Source organism: Plecotus auritus, assembly GCF_963455305.1.
Source record: "Plecotus auritus genome assembly, chromosome: 13".
Taxonomy (NCBI): Eukaryota; Metazoa; Chordata; class Mammalia; order Chiroptera; family Vespertilionidae; genus Plecotus; species Plecotus auritus.
The window spans coordinates 28,458,752-28,484,564 of NC_137779.1; the positions used below are offsets into that span (position 1 = coordinate 28,458,752).

At 51.0% G+C, this 25,813-nt stretch overlaps 1 protein-coding gene across 1 annotated transcript in view; it reads left to right on the forward strand.

Moving 5' to 3' along the window:
- The window catches only part of SFI1 (SFI1 centrin binding protein), a gene marked incomplete at its 5' end in the record, with an annotated part of 45,140 nt that overhangs the window by 10,817 nt on the left and 8,510 nt on the right, over positions 1-25,813 (forward strand). The window contains 14 exon segments of the mRNA XM_080650827.1: positions 1,755-1,849; positions 3,626-3,743; positions 5,196-5,298; positions 11,786-11,942; positions 13,649-13,810; positions 15,957-16,027; positions 17,257-17,349; positions 18,795-18,892; positions 20,830-20,896; positions 21,237-21,367; positions 23,448-23,529; positions 23,809-23,987; positions 24,916-24,991; positions 25,488-25,583. Coding sequence (XP_080506953.1) covers positions 1,755-1,849; positions 3,626-3,743; positions 5,196-5,298; positions 11,786-11,942; positions 13,649-13,810; positions 15,957-16,027; positions 17,257-17,349; positions 18,795-18,892; positions 20,830-20,896; positions 21,237-21,367; positions 23,448-23,529; positions 23,809-23,987; positions 24,916-24,991; positions 25,488-25,583 — 1,528 coding nt within the window.

Sequence of the window (25,813 nt, forward strand, 5' to 3'; positions counted from 1 at the left end):
TTAGAGTCAGCAAGATCCAAATCCTACGTTAAACCCATGCACACGTGCACGTTAGCGCGCACGCACGAGAGACACTCCTCTACGTCAAATAACCATTATGTGCTGGTCATGCTAGTGATTTGAATAAGGTTTTCTGCGTGACTTTCACTTGTATGTAATTTCTTACTCTGAGAATATTCTGTTCTTTAACATAAGTTGCTTTAATTTATACTCGTTATAGGAGAAAATATGTGCCCAATAAATCTGACACATGGTGTGTTTAAAATGGTGTTCACTCTCGCCCTCGGGCCCTTGCTCACATGACCCAGAAAAGAAGGAGCAGTGGTCTGTGCCAGAAGCCGTGGCCACGGCGGGCACTCCACTTGCCCCGATGCGTGCCCAGGGACAAGGAGTTCGTCCTTGGAAACACAGAGGCCCTTGCCATCAGGACACTTCCAAAGGGAGTGTCTTCCCTGCCTGTGTGCCTCCCGAGCTGCGTGTGAAAGTTCATGACTGCGTGAACTGTGCCTTCGCAGCGAGGCATCGTCAGGAATCGTCCTCGTGAGGCCCGGAAGGACCCACCCCGCCACCTTGATCCAGGCCTGCGGGTACTGCCCACCGCCTCCACCAAAGCCCATGGCTGGGCTAAGTCCTTAAGGACTGAAGAGAAGTTCTCTGGGGGAAAAAGGAAATCGTACTTTTAAAAAAATGGTGTGCACTCTCATTATAGTCACTTTATTTAGGTTCTTTGGGGTAGGGGTTCTGATATGTATATATCTATATCTATATATATACATATACATACACACATATATATTTAAATATTTTTATTGATTTCAGAGAGGAAGGAAGAGGGAGAGAGCAATGGAAACATCCATGATGAGAGAGAATCATTGATCAGCTGCCTCCTGCAAGTCCCCCACTGGGGATCGAGCCCACAACCCGGGCATGTGCCCTTGACCAGAATTGAACCTGGGACCTTTCAGTTCGCAGGCCGACGCTCTGTCCGCTGAGCCAAACCAGCTAGGGCTGATTAACATATTTTTGATAAAATAGACATATTGAATAATTCTAAAAAGCTGGTATAGTATGAAAAATCAAGTCTAAGGAAATGGCGTAGTGAAAATATGGAGGGACTGACAGTTTGAATGTGTCCCGTGTATGTATTGAGAAGGAAAAGAAAGAAAATGTCATTGACCAGGTTTTAGTGCAGAGGAGAGGTAATGTTTTACATACTGTGGATATTAAGGTTTGGCTCAGTGGATAGAGCGTTGGCCTGCAGACTGAAGGGTCCAGGGTTCGATTCTGATCAAGGGCCCATGCCCTGGTTGCGGGCTCGATTCCCAGTAGGGAGCATGCAGGAGGCAGCCGATCAACGATTCTCTATCATCGTTGATGTTTCTATCTCTCCCTCTCCCTTCCTCTCTGAAATCAATAAAAACATATATAAAAATAAAATATTTATTTTAAGAAAGATGACTAAAATATGACTTCATTCCAAATATCACGGCTTTGTGGACGCTGAAGGTGAAGTTATTCTGAAAAGTTGGGCTTTTTTTCTTCAGTGACACCAGGGGTGGAGAGCAGCACCTGCCAAGGACAGTGGTTTTCACCGTGATGGTGGGCGATGGAAGTTTAGGTCAGGATGAAGAGAGGGCTTTTTTTTTTTTTGGTATCGGACATGTCCGTGGTGATTTCTCCTGAGTACAGACCAAGCCTATCAGTGAGGAACTGTTTGTTGTAAAGAAATGCCATTTCCTTTTTTGGCTCCTCAGGTATTACTTGTACAGCCTGATGTTCCAGACCTGGCAGACCTACGTGCGTCAGCAGCAGGGCATGAGGACCAAGTACGCGAGAGCCGAGCATTACGGTGAGAAACGGAAGTGCACGTCTGAAGGAATGCCCACATTGGCTTTTATTTCCCTTTTATGAAGACTGTATTTTTTGGGAGCAGTTTTAGATTCACAGCAAAACTGAGGGGAAGGTACAGGGATTACCCAACTGCATTCTGTCCCTACAGAGTCATAGAGTCATTCCCCCGTTTGTAAATGTTTTCTCCCACTCGGGGCTTGTCTTTTCATTCTCTTAACTCTATCCTTCGCAAAACAAAAGCTTTTAATTTTGTGAAGTCCAGCTTACCAATTTTTGTTTTGTTAAACGTTTACGTTGTTTCAGACCGTGTCCTAGACCTCAGGGAGTGTCCACTCACTCTTTCACTGTTAAATGAAAAGTCTGCAGGTACTTATAAGCCTGAGGGAGGAATGGTCCTCAAATTGTCCTCAGACTCTTGGTAGAGACAATTAATGCAGATTCCTGGGATTTCCATGCTCAGAAAATAACAGCTTGCACTTCCTGGAGGCAGTTTTCATAGATGATCTCATTGACTCTGCAAACATATCTCTAGGAGGCGACATTTAATAGATAAGGAACTTATTCAAGGTTACTTACCTAATAAACGACAAGGTCCAGTATTCAAACCTGGCCTCCTACCCCAACTCTAAACCATAGCACCATGCTATAGACCTCGTTGCCGAGGGGGTGCTGATTCCTGAGGCCTGCAGTGGGCTCGAGGAAGCAACATGTTACATTTTTCTTCATATTTTGAGTTGACTTGTCAACAACTATGAAATATAAAGTATAGCTCTAGTCCTATTGATCACATTTTGGAGAATAGTCTGAAAACGCTTTGTATAATTTTATTTTCTCCTTTGTATGCTAAAAAGAAAAGAAATTTACTTTATTAGTGATAGCTTTCATAATAAAAGTGGAATTTACCACAAAGGAAAACCTGTTGACCTTGGCACCTTCATATCTACTAACTTCTCTTTCCTCCAGGATCATTACTGGTCTTTCTTATTCTGTTTCCCAGACAGATAGAGTTAGTGGCCTTTTCTTTTGTCTTGCTTATGCTACTTTAAAATTGTTTCAAACAGCAAGTTTTATAACATGATTTCTTAGTCCTTAAACTCCACATTATGGAAAATTTAAAATCTCTACAAAATTGAAAGATGGAATAAGGAACCTCTGTGTACATACACCCACCCAGCTTCAACAATTATCAACTCACACCAGTCTCACCTCTCTACTTCCTGTGTTATTCACATCATTTTATATGTAAATGTTCCATATCATATCTCTAAAAAATAAAGGGCTTTTAAAGTATTTCTGAACAGGGCAGTGTATTGATTTTCCTTTTCAGGGGTCCTCAAACTACGGCCTGCGGGCCACATGCGGCCCGCCGAGGACATTTATCCGGCCCGCCGGGTGCCGCTGCCTGTCCTGCTTAGCAGCCGACTCATCCCTGGCCCGCAGTGCGCATAGGAATTTGTTCATAGTTTTTTTTTTAAACTATAGTCTGGCCCCCCAAAGGTCTGAGGGACAGTGAACTGGCCCCCTGTTTAAAAAGTTTGAGGACCCCTGCGAAATGTTTTGTAACTGTCATCGCTTACATAACCATTCTTCACAGGCTCTTGCATCTTTATTCATTTTGTAGAACTTCACGACTTTTCCAGCAGGGGGCACTTGAAGCCTGGAGGCATTTAGACATTCAAAGGCGGGACAAGTACAGAGTCCCATGAGTTTGACCATAACTCAGAGTAACCCATCTCCCCCTCCCCCTTTCTGAAAACCTCTTTGGTGCATCTAGATGCCAAGCAAAAGATGCGACGGGCCTGGAAGTCCTGGCTGATCTACGTGGTTTTTCGAAGGACCAAACTTCAGATGCAGACCACCGCCCTGGGGTTTAGGCAGCGGAGCATGTTGTGGTGAGTGCACTCAGATGCCCTGCCGCTCAGCAGCCATCATTTTATCTCAGCCTTGCAGCATAAAACCCACCTCAAAACAGTTTTGAACATAATTGATACCCAGTAAAGATTTATTGACAACTTGTCCAACTATAAGAGCACTGGTTTTTGCATAATCGTAACACTGATCGATGGCTCGCTATGTTCTTGTAGGCCTGAGGGAGGAATGGTCCTCTGAAACATAGTGCTTGCAAAAACTGTATTAAGTATGTGTGTATATTAATTTTTGTAATGTAAAGTGTCTCATTTAACCCTCACCATAAACTGTAAAAGAGTTTTCTTGTACAGATTACGATACACAGGAAGTCTCGGAAAGGTTGTAACTTACTCGAGCTCATATAAGTTGTAAACGCATTTTTCCGATGCCGAACCCATGCTCCTACCTGGGCGCTGTCTGTAGGATGGATAAGAGCGGAGGCTTTCCATAGACTGAGTTGGGTTCACATCCCTCTTCCAACATGCATTATTGGGTCATTTCACCTCTCCAGATCTCACTTTTTTCATCTGTGAAATAGGCACACCAGTAAGTATCTTTCAAGGTTGTCATGGAGACACTTTTAAGATAATATTTGTAAAGTGTTTTACCATAGGATGGACATATAGAAGTCATTTAAAATAAAATAATTTTGAAATGATTTAAAATTTATTCAGCAAATATTGTAAGATTCTTAATAAATATGCAGTTCTACTAGAGTCTATAATGGTTATTTTTGCATGACTTTATTTACTTGGTGTATATTTATTGAGGGCTTAAAATGTTCCTGGTACAATAGTGGGTGCTGGGGCTGCATTCAGGGAACTTACAATTCCCCGAGTGCTCTAAAGATAACTAATACCGTAAGATAGCGTGAGGGTTTGAAGTGTGTGACGCAGCTGGCATGGCCTCGGTTAGGAGGAAAGAGATTTTGGTGGGTTGGAGTGACCAGGCAAATTGAGTGTTTCTGTGACGCAGAGGTTGCTAACTCTCAAATCCTCATTCCTGTTTTTAGGAAATAAGCAGAAGAGAAACTAAGACTGGGATGGAACCCGGCCAGGACAGTAGGAAGGGAAGGGACCCATCAGGACTAGAAATGTAAAAGCTACTTTCCTTTGCAGGTTATTCTGTAAACTCCCCTGATTTTTTAAATCTTGGCAGTGATTTATTACATATTCTTAAACATTTGTGTAGCCATACCGAGCATGTTGTCTAAGGCTGGATTTGACCGTAGAACCATCAGTTTCCAAACCTTAATTGGTAGCTTTAGGGCTGTGTCTCGACTGACTTTTTAGCAGCGCCTCTAACATATCAGCCTAGAGACGGCGCCAGGAGGCAGAGGGACTTGAGCTGAGAGTCGGAGGCCCGGCCCTCACTCCCTCCTTCTCTTTCCTGCGGGGCTTTGTCTGACGGCTCCATGGTCCATGTGCTCTCTGCAGGGTGTGGTGGAGCGAGTGGAGGCGGCAGCTGGCACAGGTCCGGCTGGGACGTGCTCTCGGTGCCTCAGCTGCGAAGCACAGGGCCCTGAGCCTCCGGCTGCAGGTGAGTCCTCTGTCCGCCTTGGGAAGCCCCACACCCACAGGGTGACGCTTGGGGTGCGGCATGCTCGGTGAATGCTAGCCCTTCACTGCTACTCCTACCTTACGGTGCAGCTCTGAGGCTCCATCTGGGCAAAGGGATCTTCTTTATCCTTGTTTTTAAGAACTGTCCTGGCCATATCGGGGAGGTCACGTTGTAAGCTATGTAAATGTCTGACCACTGTGTTGTACTCCTGAGACTAATAAATTGTTGAATGTCCCTGTAATTTAAAGAAGCAGAAGTTCAGCCCTGGCCTGGTGTCTCTGTTGGAGCGTTGTCCCATACACCCAAAGGCTGTGGGTCCGATCCCCAGTTGGGGCACCTGTGTGAGGCAACCAATCTATGTTTCTCTCACATCCGTGTTTCTCTCTCCCCCTCTTTTCCTCTCCCTTCCTCTCTCTGGAATCAATGAAAAACATATCCTCAGGTGGGGATTAAAAAAAAAGTGCAATAACAAACAAAAATTTTAAAAAGGCAATAAAAACAAGACGCTCCGAGCTAAATTTCAGCGTCGGCCCCGAGCCCTCGCTCCTCGTGTTCTCTTCTGCCCACTCCCACGTTCCCCCGAAGCTTGTTTCTCTCCACATCCTTCCTGAGGACTTACAGCCATTGTGACTTCCTGGCCATTGGCGGCAATGTTGGCTGCTCCCTCTGGGTAGATAGTGGCAGAACTGGGTTGAATTCCTGGACACCGTACTGGTCCAAGAATTGCTTGTTGGTGTGTGTCTTGGGGGGGGACTTCTCTATACCCCCCGCCCACCCCACTTTAGAATGGGGCCCAGGGACCCAATGGAGAGGGAGAGAAGGAAGGGTTAGGTAGGTCATGAGGTGACGAGGAGGCAGATGGTAGGGCTTTCGCAGGCTGTGCCCGTTAAAGGCTTTGGCTCTTATTCCGGGAGGGGAGAGGGGGGGCGGGGGAGGGGGGGAGGCTATTGGCTTGGATGGAGGAGTGATGGGATCCCACTTACCTCCTCATAGGACCCGTCCGGTTCCTTACCGCTGCCTTTCGAGGAAGAAAGGGCGGGAGAGAAACTAGAGACAGTGTGTTTGCTATGTTTTCAAGAAACATAATGGAAAAATAAACAAAACAAAACCCCAAAGTAAATCAAAAAGGAAAAAAATCCCTAGGGTTTTAGGACACACTGAAACAGACATACCAAGTTTGTGGCCATGGCTACACAGAAAACCATCACTTCACGGGACTTGGAAATTCAGTATTTGGACTGTCCCTCCCTTGTGGGCTGTAGGCTGAGGACACAGGACTGCTCAGAAATCTAAAACTGCATCCAGCAGCGGTCTTACTGTTAGCGGCAGCATTGGAATTAGGTTGAAATGATTATACCTACATTGGAAGATGAGCAGATACCCATGGCAGTATCAGTAGGAATCACACTTGACAGGGTGAAAGAAAAGAAATTAAATAAGAGCCCTGGAAATCTGAAACTGGAAATGGGAATATCAATGTGGACTCAAAAATTTTTTTACCTAAAATATCTCCTTACTGAAAAGTCTTGGAAGCAGTGGCAATAATAGCATCTGGCGTCCTGAGACCCAAGTTGTGGTCTCTGCTGTTTCTCTGAAAGGAACTGAGGGGGTGTGTGTGTGTTTTTTGTTTTTCTTTGTTTTGTTTTGTTTTTTGAGAAATGGTTGATTTCAGATCTAGAGCTGAAAATAGACATCATAAGCCTAAGGCAGCGATTTTTAAAAAAATATATATTTTATTGATTTTTTACAGAGAGGAAGGGAGAGGGATAGAGAGTTAGAAACATCGATGAGAGAGAAACATCGATCAGCTGCCTCCTGCACACCTCCCACTGGAGATGTGCCCGCAACCAAGGTACATGCCCTTGACCGGAATTGAACCCGGGACCCTTCAGTCCGCAGGCTGACGCTCTATCCACTGAGCCAAACCGGTTTTGGCAAGGCAGCGATTTTCAACCTTTTTCATCTCATGGCACACATAAACTAATCATTAAAATTCTGCAAAACACCAAAAATACATATTTTTTGCCAATCTAACAAAAAGTAGGTATAATTCTGATTGACTTAACAAAAACTAATAATAATAGTTACCTACTCTTTTTGCTCCACAGTGACTTTTTTTTTTAAAATTTTTTTTAATTTTTAAAGAGTTGATTTGAGGCCCTGGCCCGGTAGCTTAGTTGGTTAGAGCAGTGGTCGGCAAACTCATTAGTCAACAGAGTGGCAAACCGAGGCTCACGAGCCACATGTGGCTCGCGAGCCGCAGTTTGCCAACCACTGGGTTAGAGCATCATCCCAATATGCTAAGGTTGTGGGTTTGATCTCTGGTCAGGGCACATACAAGAAGCAACCAATGAATGCATAAATAAGTGGAACAAACGGATCGCTGTTTCTCTCCCCCTTTCTAAAAATCAATTTAAAAAAAAAGTTGATTTGAGTGTATTTGAGCCAAACAGACTGCATGTCCGGGAAGCAAGATTTCAGATGCTCCCCAAAGTGACTTTAAAATATCAGGTGCCCATACTTGTATATAAGGATTTCTGGTACCAAGATATAGCCCATCAGATGCAACCTTATGCACTGTAGCCAATAAAATGCAACTCTGTGCATGACCTATAAATTGTTCAAGACTGGGCATTCACACTGGACTGCGATTGTTGTGTTGGCTGTGGTCTGTTTAAATTTGACAGCCTAAGGGAAAATAGTTCAGTGCCCCGGACTAAATAGATGTTGCATGCTTTAAAAATCCTTGAAGCACACCTGTTGAAAATCGCTGGCCTAGGGCCGTGGTCGGCAAACTGCGGCTTGCGAGCCACATGCGGCTCTTTGGCCCCTTGAGTGTGGCTCTTCCACAAAATACCACGGCCTGGGCGAGTCTATTTTGAAGAAGTGGCGTTAGAAGAAGTTTAAGTTTAAAAAATGTGGCTCTCCAAAGAAATTTCAATCGTTGTGCTGTTGATATTTGGCTCTGTTGACTAATGAGTTTGCCGACCACTGGCCTAGGGTATAGTGTGCTGGAAAGTGTAAATTAACAAAGGTTAATGGAATTGTATCAGGACTCAAATAGGCTTAAGCTAGAACAATTTGAGCATCAAAAAAGAATAATGACTATAATGGATTAAAAACACATCAAATATATAAAAATGTATGCATTCATAATGAGACATAAAAAGGAACTCATTGGTCACAATTTGTGGTGTTAGAGCTTTGATTCAATTCTTTGAAAATTAATGAAGGTAAAAATCAAGCAATTTATCCTGCCTTTCCTATGCACACTAATCTCTGAGAAACGAGAAGGTTAACGAGAGAGGAGGCTTCTTTATAGAATCCCAGCGATAACAAAAGCACTAGAATTAGAAAATCACTGTTGGTCACTCCTAATGAAAAAGTGGGTCTGCGCAGCAATCTCCAGGTGAAAAGACGATGGGGAAACGGAATGGAGGGAGCGGACTGATGCCACTGAGCAGCCTGGCACAGAGCACTATGGCAGCCAGCCACAATGGGCTCCTGAGGCAGTGATGGGACATGCCTAGCACCACCTGAGAAATGTTCTTGTCTAAAAATTTGAACATGACTCCATCAGTTCATGGGAAATACAGGGTCAGAGGGATGAGTGTAAGGCACCTTGAGACAGCCAGCCGCATCTAAAATGGGGGACATTTTATAGGGTAAATGACTTGGTCTCTCTAACAAATTGGTGGCATAAGAGAGAGGAAAAAAAGGAGGGAGGGAAATCGTCATATAAAATAAAGAGGTTTAAGTGACATAAACCAAAACAAACGAAAAAGGATCACTCTGGCTGCTGCGTTAAAAATAGACCATAGAAGGTCAAGGATAAATAAAAGCAGGGAAATGGGATAAGAAGCTATTTTCAAATTCCAGGTGAGATTTTGGACAAGGATGACAGCAAGTTGGTGTTGGATTCTGGGTGTGTTTTGAAGGTATTGTCCACAGGATTGTCAATGGATAGACACGTTGTGAGGTTGCAGAGAGAGTCCACGATGACTCCCATGGTTTTGGCCTAAGTGAACAGTGTCGTTGCCATTTGTTGAAATTGGGCAGGTGGAGGGAGGGGCAGGTCTGTGGGGAAAGATTAGGAAGAGGCACATGTTTTCAGCCCGGAGGCCTTTCGAATCCCCACCAGGAGATGTCAGGAGGGCAGTTGGATGTGTGTGTGGAGTCCTCAGGACAGGCCCAGACTGGAGGTAGGTAGAGCTGGGAGTCCGAGGCACGCAGCTGGTGCTTAAAGCTACGGGAGAGTGGGTGGTGGAAGGGTTCCAGGACTGAGCCTGTGAGCTGGGGATCAGCAACGGGAACAGAGAGAGACCCGTGATGTCCCGGGAGCCAGGGGAAGGACGGTTTGGTCGGCTGTTTCCGATGTTTCTGGCAGGTCAGGGACGTTGAGGACTGCGATTTGACCTTTGGGTTGGGAAACTGAAGAGATCATTGATAAGAGCAGTTTCGGTAAGCCTGATGGGGAAGAGGGTTCAGGGACACCTGCCTGGGAGAAGAGAAATCAGAAAACAGACGGCCTTTTCTAGGAATTTGGAAAGGAAGGGAAAGAAATGTAGTGTTAGCCGCTGGCAGAGTGTGGTCTAGAGCAGCGGTCGCCAACCGGTGGTCCGTGGGGTCTGAAAGGTTGGCGACCGCTGGCCTAGAGGGGTGCCAGTTGTTTGACTTGAGAATTACTGACTTATTCCTTTTAAGAAGTATTTTTATGTCCTAGCTGGTTTGGCTCAGTGGATAGAGCATCGGCCTGCAGACTGAAGGGTTCCAGGTTCGATTGCCGTCAAGGGCACATGACCAGGTTGCTTGCTCGATCCCCAGTAGGGGGTGTGCAGGAGGCAGCTGATCAATGATTCTCTCTCATCATTGATGCTTTTCTCTCCCTCTCCCTTCCTCTCTGGAAAAAAAAAAAAGAAGTATTTTTATGACAGTAAGCTACCTCCCCCGACACACACTTTATTTTTGACGAATACCAAGTCACGGGAAAGGTGGGTACTATCTTCTGTTTCTAGTTTAGGCATTGTTTACATCTTGCCATATTCGCTTTATCTAGGTATGTCAGTGCGTTTTCTGAGACACTTTAAAGTTGCAGACAAAGTTTACACTAAATACTTTAGCTCAGTGGTCGCCAAACTCAGTCAACAGAGCCGCAGTTTGCCCACGACTGCTTTAGCTTATTATCTCCTAAAAATAAGGATGTTTCCCTCCATAACCACAATATCATTATATCCCTGAAATTTAACACTGATACGATAATAACTAACATAGTTTATATGCAGATATATATTGTTGCTGTTTTAGTGTCAGGTCCAGGTCCAATGAAGGTTTACCCATTGCTTTTGGTTTTCTTTTTTAATTGATTTCAGAGAGAGAAAGGGAGAGGGAGAGATAGAAACATCAATAATGAGAGAGAATCATTGATCGGCTGCCTCCTGCACGCCCCCTACTGGGGGTCGAGCCCGCAACTCGGGCATGTGCCCTTGACTGGAATCGAACCCTGGACCCTTCAGTCAACAGGCCGATGCTCTATCCACTGAGCCAAACTGGCTAGGTTTGGTTTTCACATCCCTGAGGGATATATCAGTATTGTGTAGGATGGGAGAAATAATAGCACATTCGTATGCTGATTTTAACAACCTAGTAGAGGGTGAAAATGGATGTAGAAGTTGGGGGAATTGCCAGAGAGATCATCTTGAGACGGTGAGAGATGTATCCTTAGTGGGAGGGTGACCTTTGATGGCAGCATGGACAGTTTATCCAGAGTTAACAGGAGAGAAGGCAGAGCCTGCGGGCAGGTGGGTGGGTGGGTAGAGTGGGGGGAGCTTGAGAAAATTCTTTTTTGATTGCTTTTATTTCCTTGGTGAAATAGGAAGAATGGTATTCAGCTGAGAGGAAAGAAAGGCGAAGAGGTGTTTCAGGTTTAAGGTACGAAGTCTTGTCTGAGACAGTCATCTTCAAACTAGGGCATGCATCTCGCTGAGCGTGCTTGGAGATTCCCCAGGGTGCACCTTTACAGGGTCTTCTGGGATCCTTTCGTGGACCTCAGCTTCTGTCGCTAAGCGTCCCGGAAACTGACGTGTCTGAGACAGGGCCTCTGGACAACAGGCTTCCTCCCACTGAGGAAGGAAGGGCGGGCTCTCACCTGTCCCAGATCCGAAGGCAGCGGGTCACCCCTGCGGTTGGCCCTGCTGCTTGTCTGCTCGTTGTTTGATGATTCCTTTCTATTTTTGTTCTTTATTCAGAAAACACACACCTTACCTTCTGGAAGCAGGGTGACCCTCTTAAAGACCCTCTCACCCCAAATTCCCATAGCTTATGATCCTGCTTAGGCATTGCCACTTCCTTGAGTCTGATGTTTACCGTGTGTGTGTGTGTGTGTGTGTCTGTCTGTCTGTTTCCCGCACCTGTACTTCACCTCTGCTTCCCTGCCTCTCCTTTGACCATTGTCTTCTCTATTTTTCAGGCTTGGTCACGGTGGCAGGAACAGCTCCTGCAGGTCCAGAGAGAGAGACAGAAGCTGGTCTGCGCAGTGAAGCACCATCAGCACTGGCAGAAGCGCAGATGTCTGAAGGCCTGGCTTGACTACCTGCAGGCCCGGAGGGTAAAGAGACAGCAGAACGGTGAGCAGGAAGTTCCGGGCTCGAGAGACAGAGGGTCGGGTCACAGTTTCCATTCTCCTTCCGCCAGTGGAGCTAATTTATTAAGGAGAGATAGAACCAGGGGGTACCCCAAATCTGGTAAAGGGAGATTGAGGAGGAAAATACATAATCCTCAATTCACATTTATTTTCTTCTGCGCATATATTTTATTCAATAGAGCTTTTAAATATATATATATTTTATTGATTTCAGAGAGGAAGAGAGAGAGAGAAACATCAATGATGAGAGAGAATCATTGATCGGCTGCCTCTCCTGCACTCCCCCCTACTGGGGATCGAGCCCACAACCCGGGCATGTGCCCTTGACTGGAATCGAACCTGGGATCCTTCAGTCTGCAGGCTGATGCTCTGTCCACTGAGCCAAACCAGCTAGGGCTTCACTAGGGTTTTAAAGATACTGTAACTACCCTGTTATGATTCATGTGATACATGCAATTTTGTATGTGGCTTTTCCCCCATACAGCTAACCTACACTTCCCTGTGTCCTTATTCTTCATAAAAGTTACATTCTTTTTTATGGTCGTACTTACCAGGGTGGCTTAGCTTAATCTCCCTTAGCCATTCTTCTGCCCATAGGCGTTTGGGTCCGTTAGTCCCCGTCACAGGGATGCCCGGGCTGTGGACGTTGAGCTGTTTCGGCACCGTGCCGGCCGTTTACTTACCCGCGAGCATTCAGAGGTGGTAACACATGCGGAGGGCATGGTCCCCAGTGCTTCCGGGCCTTTGTTTCCTCCGTGTGCCCAAGTGACTCCCGCTCTGAGCTCGATGCCGGTCGGGCTCCGGCGTTCACCTCGACCTCCCCACAGAAATCTCCGGCTGCTGCGCTCTCTGGGGAGGGTGTGAACGTGTCCTTTGGGACTAGTGACAGGCCCACTGCCTGGTGGCCCAAGCCCAGAGCGTTAGGAGTGAGGAGCTGCACGTTTCGTTCCAGGACCCACTCCCTTTCACTTCCCGGACTTGAGCTCCTCCCGCCCCTAGCGAGTCAGTGTTACCAGGGGATGAAGGTGGCAGCCCGCGTCAGCCTGACTGAGGGCTGCACAGCCTTGGCCAGCAGTTGACTGAACGGTGTGTCCTGGACTCGGTCCCTGAAGTCCTGTCCAGGAGACCCTAGTTAAGAGGCAGAAGTAGAGCCCTGGCCGGTTTGGCTCAGTGGATAGAGCATCGGCCTGCGGACTGAAAGGTCCCAGGTTCGATTCCGGTCAAGGGCACGTACCTTGGTTGCGGGCACATCCCCAGGAGGAGGTGTGCAGGAGGCAGCTCATCGATGTTTCTCTCTCATCGATGTTTCTGACTCTCTATCCCTCTCCCTTCCTCTCTGTAAAAAAGCAATAAAATATATTTTTTTAAAAAAAAAAAGAAGAAGAAGAGGCAGAAGGAGAGCGGAGCTCGGAAAGCAGCGGTCGCCGTTCTTACTCGTCAGCGCATTGATCTCATAGCATCCTTTCCCCTAAAATCACAGGCCATTTCTCTTTCCTTGGAAAGAAGAGACGTGACGGAGGCACTCCTGAGGTCCCTCCCGTGTTTAGAAACCATGTAGTCCAGGGTTCCTCGTGAGAACTGCCTTGGAGCCGTGTGTCTGCTCGCGGTGGGGGTCAGCTGGTATGAGGGATGCTTCCTGCTCTGCCCAACGCGGGAGGGGCAGCAGCTAACTTATGTTCTGTGCTGCAGAGACGGCTGAGCGATTCCACCAAGTCACGGTGCTTCAGACACACTTCTGCGATTGGCAGTGGGCCTGGCAGCGGAGGCAGAGCTGGCATGCTCGCCACGCCCGGGTGCAGGCGCTGGCCGGCAGGGTGGCGCTGCGGCGGGCCTTCACTCGCTGGAAGCACTGTATCCTTTTCAGCCCTGCGGCCCTGAGCTCAGCCGCCTGTACGACCAGGGGCGGGACACACGGGCAGCAGTTCCTGAACACTTTCATAGGCCTGGTCTCTGTGGACTTCTTTTAGAAATTTTTATTTCATTGGGGCTGTTCATACAAAATAGTATGCAGCATTTGTAGTTTATAGAATAATAACCTATGTGCCCACCACGCAGCCTGAAAAATAGAACGTTGCTGCCCGGCCGGTGTGCTCAATGGTTGAGCGTCGACCTATGAACCAGGAGGTCACAGTTCAATTCCCGATCAGGGCACATGTCTGGGTTGCGGACTTGATCCCCAGGAGGGGATGTGCAGGAGGCAGCCGATCAGTGCTTCTTTCTTAGCATTGATGTTTCTATTTCTCTGTTCCTCTCCCTTCCTCTCTGAAATCAATTATAAAAAACAAAACATAGAATGTTGCAAATACCCCTGTCTGCTCCTCTCCGATTGCATTATTTTTCCTCCTCCTCAGAGGCAAACCTGTCCTGAATTTTTTATGTCATAATTTTATAGCCGTTCTCTACCCAGTAGGTGGTGGAAATAGCCACAGCCATTTCTAGTTCAGAAACTTATTTCATTTCTGTTTCAGAAAGCCATCTGCGCTTGGTGGACCTATCATTATGATCAGAACTTCCATTCATCGAGCTTTTTACTCTGCAGGCATTGTGCATTAGCTCCTTAATCACCATAGCAACCCTGTGGAGCGGGTGTCACTGTATCCATGTTACAGATGAGGAAACGGTGATTCAAGGGGTCTAAGTACTTTTCAGACTCACAGCAAGTCGCTGGCAGAGTCAGGGTTTTTTAAGCGCTGGCCTCTGACCCCAGTGCACACCGCCCCGACCACACGATGTGCCCAGGTCTGAGGGTTCTGACTGCCTGGGGTTTCGATCCCATGTTCCTTTGTTCTCAAACTCTTCTTTGTTTTATTTATTTCCTTTCAGTATATTTTTATTGATGTCAGAGAGGAAGGGAGAGGGAGAGAGAGATAGAAATAACAGTGATGAGAGAGAATCATTGATCAGCTGCCTCCTGCACACACCCCCACTGGGGATCAAGCCCGCAACCTGGACATGTGCCCTTGACCGGCATCCAACCTGGGACCCTTCAGTCCACAGGCCGACGCTCTATCCACTGAGCCAAGCCAGCCAGGGCTTGCTTTGTTTTAAACTCCTGCCCACATTCCGGAATATGGCGAAACTCAAAGACTAACAGTCCCCGGGGAAAATAGACATGAAAACGGGTCTTCACACTAAGGCGTGGTGAGTGTGATGATGAAGGTTCACCTTACGTCCTGGGAGAGCTACTGTGGCCATGCAGCCCAGGGATGTCTGAGCCGAATTGAAGTCTTAGGGGATGACACGTGTGCCCGGCAGAGCGGTCAGGAAGGGTGTTCCGGGGGGAGGAAAGGCACTTACACGAACAGGTGAAGGAACGCACCCGGCAGGCGGCAGGGCTCTGTGGGGAGGGGGGTGCGGAGGCGGTGGGGTAGTGCAGGTGGATGCTGACTGGGAACCCTTCGTGCCATCTGCGGTCAGGAGTTTGGGTTTATCCTGGTGGCACTGGGGATCCTCCCGAAGTGTTTGAGAAGGGGTGCAGCAGAGGTGTGCTTTAGAGAGAAATCGAGGGGAGAGGAGCGAAGCTGAGGCAGGGAGACCAGTTACGTGAGACGGCTCTCTTACCAGCCTGCGAGGGACAGGTCTAAGGAGCTGCAGGGTGTGGGGGCGGGGACAGCGCCGAGAGAGGCAGGAGGACAGCGAGGGGCTTGGCAACTGAGTAGGTGGGAGGGGAGGGAGGAGAACAGATGTGAGACATCTCACTGGACTGCAGTGCCGAGGGAGGATGCAGGAGAAAGCAGGCTCTCTTTAGACACGGGCGCTTCGAAGTGTTTACTTCAGTGGTTGGCAGCTCGTCTCCACGAGTTCTTGCCTCTCCTCAAAGGTAAGGCCAGCTCTTTGCTAAGTGACTCGTGTGGCCGGCCATCAGGAGGACACAGGTGGACATCGGTCCATCTGTAAGCCCCTCGATCCCCTGAAACCAGAACCTTCGGTGGGTCACCAGGGTTGTGCCGTGTGGGGTGGGAACCCCGTGGAGACGAGAGGCCTTAACTGCTGGCAGACGTGCTGCTGTGTGCGGAGGAAGCTGCCCGGTGGAAGGGGGCAGAGGAGCACTGTCGGCGCCGCTTGCTGGTAAGCGTGTCAGCCCCTGGAGCCACGTGCTCCTTCAGTGCCCTGGGCATGTGAGCCTCCCCTACGTGGGCGCCACCATGGAGCCCTCCCCTACGTGGGCGCCACCATGGAGCCCTCCCCTACGTGGGCGTCACCATGGAGCCCTCCCCTACGTGGGCGTCACCATGGAGCACTCCCCTACGTGGGCATCGCCATGGAGCCCTCCCCTACGTGGGCGTCACCATGGAGCCCTCCCCTATGTGGGCGCCACCATGGAGCCCTCCCCTATGTGGGCGTCACCATGGAGCCCTCCCCTATGTGGGCGCCACCATGGAGCCCTCCCCTACGTGGGCGTCTCCATGGAGCCCTCCCCTATGTGGGCGTCTCCATGGAGCCCTCCCCTATGTGGGTGTCCCTGTTTTCACTCTGGATCATAGATGGTAATGGTGAGGTCCGAGGGGGTGTGGAACTGTAAGGGAATCTTAGAGATGTTGTAGTCCTGGGGTTTTTTACTGGTACACGGCGGGCCCCTGTTTAATGGTGAAAGCCTAATCTGTGGAATCGATCAAAGAAGAGATGCGGAGGATGGAGGAAGGTCTGGGCGTAGAACCTGTTCTCTCCCCAACCCTCGCCAACACTCTGTGTCCAGGGGGCTCCACAGACCACAGTGTGAGAACCCCTTCGCTTCTGTCGCGGGGAATGAAGCCCAGGCCGTGGGGGAATGGGCTTGGCTTAGGCCACAGGTGAGACATGGATGGGGCTGGAGCCAGGCCCGCGTGTCCTGCCCCTTCCCCAACCCGCGACTCACCAAGGATTCCTTCTCCACTCCTGCAAAACTGCATGTATAATTGCAAGTACAGACGGTGACCCCATGTAGTTTAAAACAAAACAAAGCGTCGTAGGCTAAAAGCCTGTCTCCCTTCTGAGAGGCAAAGTTGATGTTTTCAACCTCTGTGCGTAGTGTTCCCATCCGGGTCACGGGGATCTCTGCTGGTCAGCGTGAGGGCTTGTTTGTTCTGTGCATTACTGTGGACAGCAGGGAGTGGTTCCACGGCTATTTACTAAGGGCCTACTGCGCGGCCTCGCCTACTGTGTGTGAATCAGACTCCCAGTTGAAACTCAGCAGAGAAACGCTCTCAGGGACCTGGGAGCAGCTGTGACTGAGCTTCTGGCCACCGGATTCGGGCCCCGCTGGTACTGTTGCAACTACTTCTGATGAGTGACCCGTGTGCCCTTCCTTCCTTCCACAGCGCTGCTGCTTTGGAGCCCTCAGAGGCAACGTGAGCCGCGCCCGCCTCCAGCGAATGAGAAGGAATCTCGCTCACCAGCAGCACGACGTCGGGGTGAGGGCCTTCTCCTGCCGCAGGGGCCCCCCTGGTGGCCCTTGTTCACCTTGTGCTTACAGATTTGTCCCCAGACCCGTAGACGCTGAAACCTCGGTGTTGTTTCCTGTAATACTCCATGCCAGCCGATGGGGAAACCCTTGTTGAACCCCGTTTTTTACCTGCCGGCTGAGAAAGTTGGTGCTTGAATCACAGGTCAAGGACTGGATTCCAAGCCTGACCTAGTGAAACAGCTTAAGCCCCACTCCAGGCGGCTCTTGTAGGTTGGGCTGTACGTGGGCACGTCTGTTCTCTTCGGGGTGAGTTACCTGAGGACGACAAATGTCTGTCTCTACGTACAGAGTGTGTTTGTGGGTGCAGAATTTCCTTGTTTTGCCTTTTTTTTTTTAACTGATTTTTTAGAGAGAGGGGAAGGGAAAGGGAGAGAGAGAGAGAAACATTGATTGGTTGCCTCCTGTAGTCGCCCCAACTATGGATCACACCTGCAGCCTGGTACGCGCCCTGACCTGGAATGGAGCCTGTGGCCTTCGGTTCACAGGATGACGCTCCAGCCGACAGAGCCACACTGGCCAGCTCTCGCTTTGTTCTTCATTGTCAAAATGTTCCAGTGCACAGAAAGACACGAAGAGCAGTTTGACACACATAATGAGACGTAGCGTAGTAACCATTTTTGCGTTTACAGTTCAGTGACATCAAGTACAGCTACATGGCTTTGCAGCCATCACCACCCCCACCTCCGAACTCTTCTCCTCTTGCCAACCTGCAACGCTGTCCCCGTGAAACAGCTCCCGTTCTCCTTCCCCCAGCCCCTGGCAGCCACCGTTCTCCTTTGTGTCTCTGGGAATCCGACCGCCCTGGGTCCCTCCTATTGACAGTGCTAGCCCTTTGTGACTGGCTTATTTCACTCGGCATCACGTACACGTTGTTTAAAAAAAAATGACAATCACTTTTTGAAAAGGAACACCAGTTACTTTGTACAGTTTTCCAATGTTCTCGATTTATCTGTTTCCTTTTGACGCCATTTGATTTTTCTTTTTTCTTTCTATGTAACTCCCATAAACTAGAAGTCAGATCTAAGGGCTTGATGAAATGGAAGCTAGACACTTTTTTGGCAAGACCACTCCACAGGCAGTAAAGTGTGATGAGATCGCTTTTACTTTCTACAACGGCGTTGGCGGCCACTAGGTCCCCAGGAGCAGTCGCTCCTGATTTGCAGAGACTGGAGACCCTCCCTTTTGCTTTTCATGTTTCATGTTGGCCCAGAACAGCTCCTTATAGCTTCACCCTGCTCATTCCCCAGGCCTGTTGGACGTTGGGTGCTCCCAATTGAGGTCTTTCCTGCTTTGGGGACCTTACAACCTTTAGGTGTGGGGTTTGCTAACTAAGAGGCTAGGAGAGACTAGTTTGCCGTAATAAACTTGTGCTTCTTTCCTGTTTTGTTTCAGCTGCTGCGCCGGTTCTGGAACCTCTGGCAGTCTCGGATCGAGCAGAGGGAGGAGAGAGCGCAGCGCCCCTTAGTGCAGGCTGCCCGGGACCACCACAGGTAGGGACCCTGGCCCTCGCCTGGGCTCGCCCGGGACCACCACAGGTAGGGACCCTGGCCCTCGCCTGGGCTCTCCCGGGACCACCACAGGTAGGGACCCTGGCCCTCGCCTGGGCTCTCCCGGGACCACCACAGGTAGGGACCCTGGCCCTCGCCTGGGCTCTCCCGGGACCACCACAGGTAGGGACCCTGGCCCTCGCCTCGGCTCTCCCGGGACCACCACAGGTAGGGACCCTGGCCCTCACCTGGGCTCTCCCGGGACCACCACAGGTAGGGACCCTGGCCCTCGCCTGGGCTCTCCCGGGACCACCACAGGTAGGGACCCTGGCCTTCACCTGGGCTCTCCCGGGACCACCACAGGTAGGGACCCTGGCCTTCACCTGGGCTCTCCCGGGACCACCACAGGTAGGGACCCTGGCCCTCACCTGGGCTCTCCCGGGACCACCACAGGTAGGGACCCTGGCCCTCACCTGGGCTCTCCCGGGACCACCACAGGTAGGGACCCTGGCCCTCACCTGGGCTCTCCCGGGACCACCACAGGTAGGGACCCTGGCCCTCACCTGGGCTCTCCCGGGACCACCACAGGTAGGGACCCTGGCCCTCACCTGGGCTCTCCCGGGACCACTTGATGGACTCACTGTTCCTCAGGAGTGACCGCTTACCCCTCCGTGTGCTCTGAGCAGGTTCAGGAAGGCCCTGCTGTAACCAGTGGGTCCTGATCAGAGGAGAGGTAGAATGGGGATGTTTGGACCGGCTCTTGGCCGCCATGGTTTGAAGCATGTGCCTGCTGGCTCGCCACCTCAGTCCTTGGGGCTCTGGTGGTGGTCACACTGTGGAAGTCGTGCATCAGTGCTGTCAAAGGGAAGGCTCAGGCCAGGGGCATATTTGTGGCACGGTCTTGAGGGGTGCAGAGAGTGTCCTCAATTTTTTAGAGTTAATCATCCGTTAACATAGAGATGTGAGTGTACACATGTCCATGAGGAGAAGCTCAGTGTCTAGGAAGGAAGGTAGAGAGTAAAATAAAAGCTGCCTGGGTCCCTCCTCCAGCCCCTTGGTCTTATGCTTTAGAGGTAACCACTGTCAGTTTTGTGCTGCCAGACCTGTTTAGTATATCCCCCTTAAAAAGCCACTTTAATCCATTCATGTGCACAGTTATAGGTCTGATTTTGGAGCATTTTTTTCTTTTTTTCTTTTTAAGGGGAGTGGTGAGAGGACAGGTGTCTTTTTATTTTATTTTATTTTATTTTATTATTATTTCTTAATTGGTTTCAGAGAGGAAGGGAGAGGGAGAGAGAGACAGAAACATCAATGATGAGAGAAAATCACTGATCAGCTGCCTCCTGCATGCTCCCTCCCCCCAGCCCCCATGGGGATCGAGCCCACAACCGGGCATGTGCCCTTGAGCAGAATTGAACCTGAGACCCTTCAGTCTGCAGGCCAACGCTCTATCCACTGAGCCAAACCAGCTAGGGCTGGAGCATTTTTTAGTGAGTCAGGGAGAACCCCAGTGTTTAGCTGACTCAGTTCGGAGTTATCATTATTCTAAATCCTGGTTTACAGAACTGAATGTACTTCTCATTTTCAAAATGTCTGGGAGAGGAGGATGGTGTTATAAATAAGCCAGGCCGTAAAACAGGAAGCTATTTGGGGGATTGCATGCATGTCACCTACGTTCCAGAGACATTGCCCCTGGTGGTCTAGTTAGGGTTCCAAGAGCGTTGGCAACACTTCTGCGGAAGCCACAGTCCAAAGTCAGGGTTGGCGGGTTCCATGTCAGACAGCAGGTTCTTCCTTTCCTGTCTCTGAGAATGAAACGCATGGGGTGCCTTGAACCCTCGTGATGTAACTACACCTGAATCTACCTGCCTCAGAACAGAACAGAGTGCAGGAACCTGGAAGTGGGAGGGGCAGCGCCTTGGCGTTCTGTTTTATTTCAGAAGAACATTGCTACGCAAGTGTGTCAGGTGGTGGCTACAGCGAATGCGGAAGAGGCAAGACAAGCAGGTATGGGGCACTTCGCCGCAGGCGCTCTGCTGGCTGACGCTCGAGTTACGTTTCCTTTGCTTTGAAATGATTCTTGGAGCCCGGCCGGCGTGGCTCAGTGGTTGGGCATTGACCTGTGAACCAGGAGGTCACGGTTCGACTCCCGGTCAGGGCACAGGCCCGGGTTGGAAGCTCGATCCCCAGTGTGGGGCGTGCAGGAGGCAGCCGGTCCATGATTCTTTCTCAGCATGGATGCTTCTCTCTCTCTCTCTCCCTGTCCCTTCCTCTGTGAAATCAATAAAAATAGGCCATTTTCGTTTTTAACGTAAAGTACAAGTAAAGGTCACTTGTTTTCCTTCAGCTGCTACAGGCCAGAGCAGACAGGCACTTCCAGCAGAGAGCCCTGCCCGCGGCCTTCCAGGCTTGGAGGAGGCGCTGGCGATGGCGCCTGGAGGAGCGCGTCCTCGAGGCCAGAGCAGCCCGCTTTCACCGGTACGCAGCTGGGCGGCGGGGGTCTGACCGCCACGCACCCCGCCATTGCGGTGCCTCTCAGCCCCGCAGGCCCTGGGCGAGGCTCTGCCTGTTTCTCTCTCATGGATTTTTCTCTGAAATCGGTGCGCTCTCACTGATTCCGTCTCGCAGGAAGACGGCCAGCCTTCTCCCCCAGGGAAACGTTTGTCCACTCAGTGCAGATGCTTTCAAAGCCGCCTGGGTCTTATGCCCCTCCTCTCCGTACAAGCCACAGTGCGCTCCATCCAAACCGCCCCGAGCGTTCTGGGTCCGAGTGGTGGGCCTTGCTTGCTTTGGCAGGCCCCCTGGAGTGTGATTTCCCTGCATCGTGTGGTCCCTGCTCTGCTAGACCTGGCTTTGTGAGGTCCTGGAATTAGGACAGGCAAGGAGCAGAGCCACCTCGTTTTAGCGGCCACAGGGCAAACTTGCCCAACAGCAGGTCCTTACTCCATGTGGGTGGAGTGTATTGAAATGATTCGTCACTAGCTGAGTGTCTGCCACTGTGGTAGGCAGGGTGTGATGGGAGAAAGGAAACCACCCATCGATAGACTCGTGTGCCTATGCCATCATCAGCTCATTAATAACGTCCTCCTCCCAGCAGTCCTGGGAGAACAGGTGCAGAATGGCTAATGACCCACCCAGGTAGTGCAGGCGGTCGTTGGCAGAGCCTGGGTTTAAACTCCGAGCTCCCGGACTCCAAAGTCCAAGGAGGGAGATCTTTCTGAAGACTTTGTGGGAGATAAGACTGTTACACAAGCAACTGGAAGAACAAACAGTTCCAGAGAACAGATCCTCGTGTCCTCAGCTGTGTCAGCCACAAGCTCGAGGGCTCAGCACTAGTGCTGAGGGTAGGACCCGGGGCAGGCGTGCTGTGAGGATGGGTGGCCGAGTGGACAGAGGAGGAGGACAGGACTGAGGCGATGGGTCAGTAAGAGGCAGATGTGTGAACAGGTGCATGCAGCCAGTGAGATGACAGCTTTGGGGATTGCCCTGAGTAATGGTGTAGGCCAGTGGTCGGCAAACTGCGGCTGTGGCTCGCGAGCCACCATTTGCCGCTCTGTTGACTAATGAGTTTGCCGACCACTGGTGTAGGCCAGCTTAGGACAGAGAGGCGAGAGGGAGGGACACGTATTGGGAAAAGTGGTGGTGGTCTTGATTAGGAGGATTCGATCCTCGGCCAGGCGGGGCGAGGCAGCCAGTTGATGTGTCTCTCTCACATGGATGTTTCTTTTTCTCTCTCCCCTGCTCCACTCTCTAAAAATTAACAGAAAAGAATGTCCTCACGTGAGGATTAACAAACAATACACACTTTTCCGTTACAGTTCACACACAGTATCACACTTGTTTCAGGTGTACAACATGGTGCTCAGATGTTCACTTGCTTTCATCTGAGTGGTAAGTCTAGGACCCGTCTAGAGGTGACGGAGCAGTGGTTCCCCAACTTACCTCCCTGCTGCCTGCTGCTTCCGGGGCAGCCTCAGCAGCCTTGGGGGCCAGGCTTCTGGTTGTTTTTGTTTGTTTTGTTTTATATTTTTGTTGATTTCAGAGAGGAAGGAAGAGGGAGAGAGAGAGAGAAACATCAATGATGACAGAATCATTGATTGGCTGCCTCCTGCACGCCCCCCACTGGGGATCGAGACTGCCACCCGGGCCTGTGTCCTAGACCAGAATCGAACCCGGGACCCTTCAGTCTGTAGGCTGACACTCTGTCCACTGAGCCACACCAGCCAGGGCCAGGCATCTGGTTTTCACCGCTTTGCCCAAGGATGTGTGTCCTGCTGGTCAGCCTGGCCTGGAGCAGCTTTCGCTAGTAACCGTGAGCCTGGTGGTGACTCAGCATGGACTGGAGAAGAATAGTCTCAGAGTCTTGCTCATGCTCTGTGAGTGCCTGGCTGGCACCAGAAATACTTGGAAAGAATTGGGTTGTTGTGGGGTTTTTGGCTATTTTTCCTGATCTTCCCCTTTCTTTATCCCTGGCTAAGTTATTTGCATCTTAAAAGCACAGTGTAAGAGGAAAATGCATTTGGAACTTCTCATTCTATCATTGTTATTATTTATGTAGGGAGACATTAGAGAAGCAAGCGTTTGCTATTTGGTGGCAGAAGATGTTTCAGCATCAAGAACACCGCTTGGCTGAGAGAATGGTACGTGGCTTCCCCTGAGGAGGTGCCGAGTCAAGCCTTTGCATTCACTGCCTCCTCCTCTCAGGATGTCGCCTGGGACCCAGACCCCCTGAAGGACATTCTGCCTGTGACCAGGGCTTGGGGCAGGGCCGGGGTCTGGGGCATCGGGTTCCTCTGCACAGATGGCGTCTGGGCGAGGGCAGCTGGCTCCTGAGTGTCTGTTTCTTTTGCCTCGTCGTCCTGGCTTCCATTCCCCTTCGACCTCACGCATTCTGTTCTCTCCCTGCCATCCCGCCGCAGGCCATCCTTCACGCGGAGCGGCAGCTCCTGCGCAGGTCCTGGTCCACGTGGCACCGGCGGGCGGCAGCACATCGCCGGGAGCGGCAGTGGCAAGCAGTGGCCCGTGCGCACCACCGCCAGGCGAGGCTCAGGACGGCTTTCTCCACGTGGAGGGAGGGCGCCCGAGGGCTCAGAGCAGAGTGAGTGGTCGCTTCCTTCTGCCTCTGGCTTTCCCATCTCAGAGCAGCTTTTTTTATGTTTTTACTGATTTTTGGAGAGAGAGGAAAGAGAGGTAGAAACATCAATGATGAGAGAGAATCTTCGATTGGCTGCCTCCTGCACGCACTCTCCTGGGGACCCACAACTCGGGCATGTGCCCTGACCTGGAATTGAACGGTGACCTCTTGGTTCCTGGGTCAATGCCCAACCACTGAGCCACACCGCCCCGGGGCTCAGACCAGCTTTGATCGTAGTAGCAGCACTGTCAGATCTGAGTGCCCAGCCAGAGGGTCATGTTAGCCTAGACTCTGGTTTTAAGTTCCGGAAATTCAATCTGAAACAGTCTGAGCAAAACCAGGGCTGTGGTGAGAGGATCCTCACGTGCCTGTGCATCTGGGTCCTGTGTGTGGGCGCACCCTGCTTGTTGGTTGGGGCCCCTGTGAAGTGACCGTGGCCAAGGAACAGACTAAGGGGCTTCCTTGGGGGTCATGGACCCTCCCCAGCACAGAGCGGAGCTGTGGCCAGGGCCACGGGGTGGCAGGGTTTGCCTACCACGTGGTTGGTGGGGACAGAGCCCCCGGGCGCACTAGGCACCGTCCTGCTTCGGGGCCTTTCTGTGTCCCCTTGGGGCTGTGAGGCTCTCGCCCCTCAGCTCGGGCCACATTGGGCCTCCTGCATGTGAACAGGCCTCAGTGGTACTTGGAGCCCCGCTAGGTCATCTGCAAAAACATGATCACACGTGCGCTCTCCTGGGCGGAGAGCCCAAATCCTTTGGCGGCCCTTCGGAGTGGATCTTGACTCCCCCACATTTAAGAACCCCTAGGCTGGAGCCCGGGAGTGTGAGGGGCACCCTCGGCTGGGCCCTGGCCGGGCTGGGCTGGGCACTGAGCGCCCACTCTCTCCGCACAGGAAGACGGGTGGTGTGCTGGCGGCAGCGTTCCTCTCAGCGCGGCTCCTGCGCGGGGCCTGGCACAGGTGGAGGGAGGTAAGCTTTGGCACAGGCGCCACCCCCGTGTGGCTGTGGACAGGTGGAGCTGGGCGGCAGGGACTCAGCTGCCAGACGGGCTCCCCCCCCCCCCCCCCCCCCCCGTCCCTCCAAGAGCCCAGGCCTCTGAGCATGGGGCGGGGCCGGGCAGCAGATGGAAACGTGAACCTGGCCGCTGAGGTGATAGGCTCAGAATTCCTTGTTCTTCCGCTGGGCTGTTCTTATCGGAACTCCCTGATCTGAAATTCCTGGTCTAACCACGATAGGCATCCTGCTCTGGCAAAACCGTTCACGCTCACATTGCCGGAGCATTTACCCCAAGTCAGGCCCCGGCCCCATCTGATCCCAGCCAAACCCCTAAAGGTACCTATTTATCGATGAGCAAGTGGGGGCCCCTTGGTGGTGTGCCTTCTCCGAGCTCACCCAAGCTGCGTGTACCTGGAGGCGAAGCTGAGCCTGCCCTCCTCGGCCCTCGTGGCCGGCTCTCTGTCCGCAGTGCCTGACCCTGCGGGGCGCCGAGCGGCAGAAGCTGATGCGAGCAGACCTGCACCGCCAGCACACCTTGCTGCACCGGGCGCTGCACACCTGGGGGGTAGGCGCTGCTGCTTCCTCCTCGCCCCTCAGAACAGTCACTCCACCCGCGCGGGCGCCCTGGACAGAGGGTGTTAGGGCACAGGGCCCAGTCCTTCCATCCTTGCTCAGCAAACGCAAACCAGAAAAGTAAACAAGTGCTGTCTGGGCTCCAGCCTCCCCTCAGCGTGGCCGCAGGCCCAGGAGTGCAGGGGTCTGACCGGGTGAGGGCTGAGGGGACAGTCCTCCCTG